The sequence below is a fragment of the Epinephelus moara genome, chromosome 16, assembly GCF_006386435.1.
Source record: "Epinephelus moara isolate mb chromosome 16, YSFRI_EMoa_1.0, whole genome shotgun sequence".
In the NCBI taxonomy this organism is placed as follows: Eukaryota; Metazoa; Chordata; class Actinopteri; order Perciformes; family Serranidae; genus Epinephelus; species Epinephelus moara.
This window is the reverse complement of record NC_065521.1, coordinates 28,167,332-28,170,162: the sequence shown is the minus strand read 5'-3', so window position 1 is coordinate 28,170,162 and position 2,831 is coordinate 28,167,332. Positions and strand designations below refer to the sequence as shown.

The window sequence follows — 2,831 nt, the reverse complement described above, 5'->3', positions numbered from 1 at the left end:
ACCACAATGAGACACAAAATGACCACAAAGAGACACAACATGACCACAAAGTGACAACAAATGACCACAAAGTAACATAAATTGATCACAAAGAGACAAAAAATAACAACAATGAGACACAAAATGACCACAGAGACACAAAATAACCACAAAGAGACACAAAGTGGCCACAAAGAGACACAAAATAACCACAATGAGACACAAAATGACCACAGAGACACAAAATAACCACAAAGAGACACAAAGTGGCCACAAAGAGACACAAAGTGACCACAAAGTAACACAAATTGATCACAAAGAGACAAAAAATAACCACAGTGAGGGACAAAATGACCACAGAGACACAAAATAACCACAAAGTGACACAAAATGACCACAAAGAGACACAAAATAACCACAATGAGACAATAAAGAGATGCGAAGCAACTACAGAGAGACAAAAAGGGACACAAAACCACTGAAAGATGCATGATGACTACAGAGAGATGTTAAATAGCGACTTTGGTTAAATAACAATGAACCATGTGTGTCTTGCTCCAAGGTTGGAGAGGTAGTGAGGCTTTTTTTAATTTATTTATTTTACTCTATTTAGTAATGTAGGTGCACTGCTTATAGTCGGCTTTCAAAAACAAGAAGAAAAAAAAACATTAAAAGGGGAAAATATTACCTAAAATAAGAAAAAATATCTGCCAACAGAAAAGAAAAATTTAACTTGCAAAGATTTTTAAAAACAAGTAAAATTATCTACTTTTTATCTACATGTTATTCAACACTAAATAACATGTAATTCAGTGTTAAATTGTTGCAGTTGGGTTAGTTTTTATTTATTATGTGAATTTCTTAATAGTTAACTTTTTTTAATATGGCTTCAGGCACCGTTTAAGCACTGGTACTGTCTTAAAATAATTTTTTCAGCCCTGGCATTGGAAAAAACCCAAACAATGCTCAACCCTCCTCTTCTTTATCCTCAGGTATGGATATGCTCCATATGGCTTTTTCAAGAAAATGGGCATCCCTGGACCCAGACCTTTTCCCTTCATTGGGACATTTTTGGGTTACACAAAGGTGAGATGCTTATGTCATATTAGTACGGTGATCTAAAAGGATACTGAATGTTTTGATACCTTTGTCACACCACTCTTATTTCCTTCCTCAGGGCATCCACAACTTTGACACAGAATGCTATCAGAAATATGGAAAGATGTGGGGGTAAGTGTGTGTGCAAGAATATACCTTACCATACATTTCTCATGCAGTGCTCCAAGGCTTTAACTGACTTGTTGCTAATGCATTTCAAGGTTGTACGATGGCAGGCAGCCTGTCTTGGCCATAATGGACACAGAAATGATCAAAACAGTGTTGGTTAAAGAGTGTTATTCTGTCTTCACCAACAGACGGGTGAGGAAAAAAACAGCATTGGGGCAGTTCTCAAAGTTAATACCTCATAACTAATTGAAGAACACAATATGAAGAAGGCATCCTGTTTGTGTGTGGTTTAGGATTTTGGCCTAAATGGGCCCTTAAGTGATGCTGTATCAGTAGTCGAAGATGAGGAATGGAGAAGGATCCGCAGTGTACTGTCTCCCTCATTCACCAGCGGACGCCTGAAAGAGGTTCATAAGCACACTGAATCTATGAAGGGTCACTTTACCCCCAAATAAAAAAAACAACACATTTTTCCTCTTACCTGAAGTGCTATTTATCAATCTAGATTGTTTTGGTGTGAGTTTCTGAGTGTTGGAGATATCAAATAATGGAACTTTATAGCACTCGGCTAGTGGTGCTCAAAGTGCCAACATTTAAAAAACTCAACAGCAAGGTCTCTTTCCAGACATCATGACCCTGGTAATCCACAGACCTTGTTGTAGGCAGTTTCACATAGGAACTATTTTCTTTCTACCAAACCACACCTGCCAACTGTATCACTGAGCAGAAGGAACAGGCATCTACTCATTAGACCAGAGGCTTGTGCTTAAGACAGTGCTATGTAAGTAAACATTAATGCTGTCCTTCTCGGCTGAGCTGTAATGTTACAGATAGCTCAGTGGTGCTAGGTGATCTAGCAGTAGATGCATACTGTTTGTGCAGTGATATGATTGGTGCGTGTACTTTGGTAGAAAGAAGATAGTTGATGCATGAAACTGAACAAAACAAGGTCTTTGGATTAGAGATGTACCGATCCAGCTTTTTCGGGTTCAATACCAATCGCGATGCTGTGGCTTTGAGTATCAGCCGATACCCGATAGTGATCCAATACCATGGTTGACCTAAAAAGCTATATACCTTTACATGTAGAACAGAAAAGACTAGAGGCATTAGGCATTGATGACTACACAGTTCTTTCCTAAGATAAGATGAAACAGATGACGTAGCTCGCGTCGCAATAGATTTAACGGGAAAGGATCGCCTCAGGTATAGGTTGCATTTTCCGATACCCGATCCATCTATTTTGATGATATCGGGGCCGATATTCGATCCAGATATCGGATCGGTGCATCCCTACTTTGGATTACCTTGAGTAACTAGGTCATGATTCATTATTCATTTTAAATTATTAAAATGACGTCAAAGCACCAATAACACATCCATTTTAAATGGGAAACAATGTAGGATAATGTGATATGTCACACTTACAGGTTCCCTGTGAAGGTTATTAAAATTAAATTAAATTACATTTTTTAGCAAGAATTTGCCTCTTTATGAGGAAATGGGTTCGCACAACATATTCCTTCATAACTTTTTGTATAAGTCCAGTTAAATATTGCAATGATCAATCAATCAATCAATTTTATTTATAAAGCCCAATATCACAAATCACAATTTGCCTCACA

At 37.7% G+C, this 2,831-nt stretch overlaps 1 protein-coding gene across 1 annotated transcript in view; it reads left to right on the top strand.

The window, feature by feature from the left end:
* The window catches only part of LOC126403118 (cytochrome P450 3A30-like), an 8,194-nt gene that overhangs the window by 1,606 nt on the left and 3,757 nt on the right, over window positions 1-2,831 (top strand). The window contains exons 2-5 of the mRNA XM_050065583.1: window positions 972-1,065; window positions 1,157-1,209; window positions 1,299-1,398; window positions 1,500-1,613. Coding sequence (XP_049921540.1) covers window positions 972-1,065; window positions 1,157-1,209; window positions 1,299-1,398; window positions 1,500-1,613 — 361 coding nt within the window. The remainder of the gene's footprint in view (window positions 1-971; window positions 1,066-1,156; window positions 1,210-1,298; window positions 1,399-1,499; window positions 1,614-2,831) is intronic.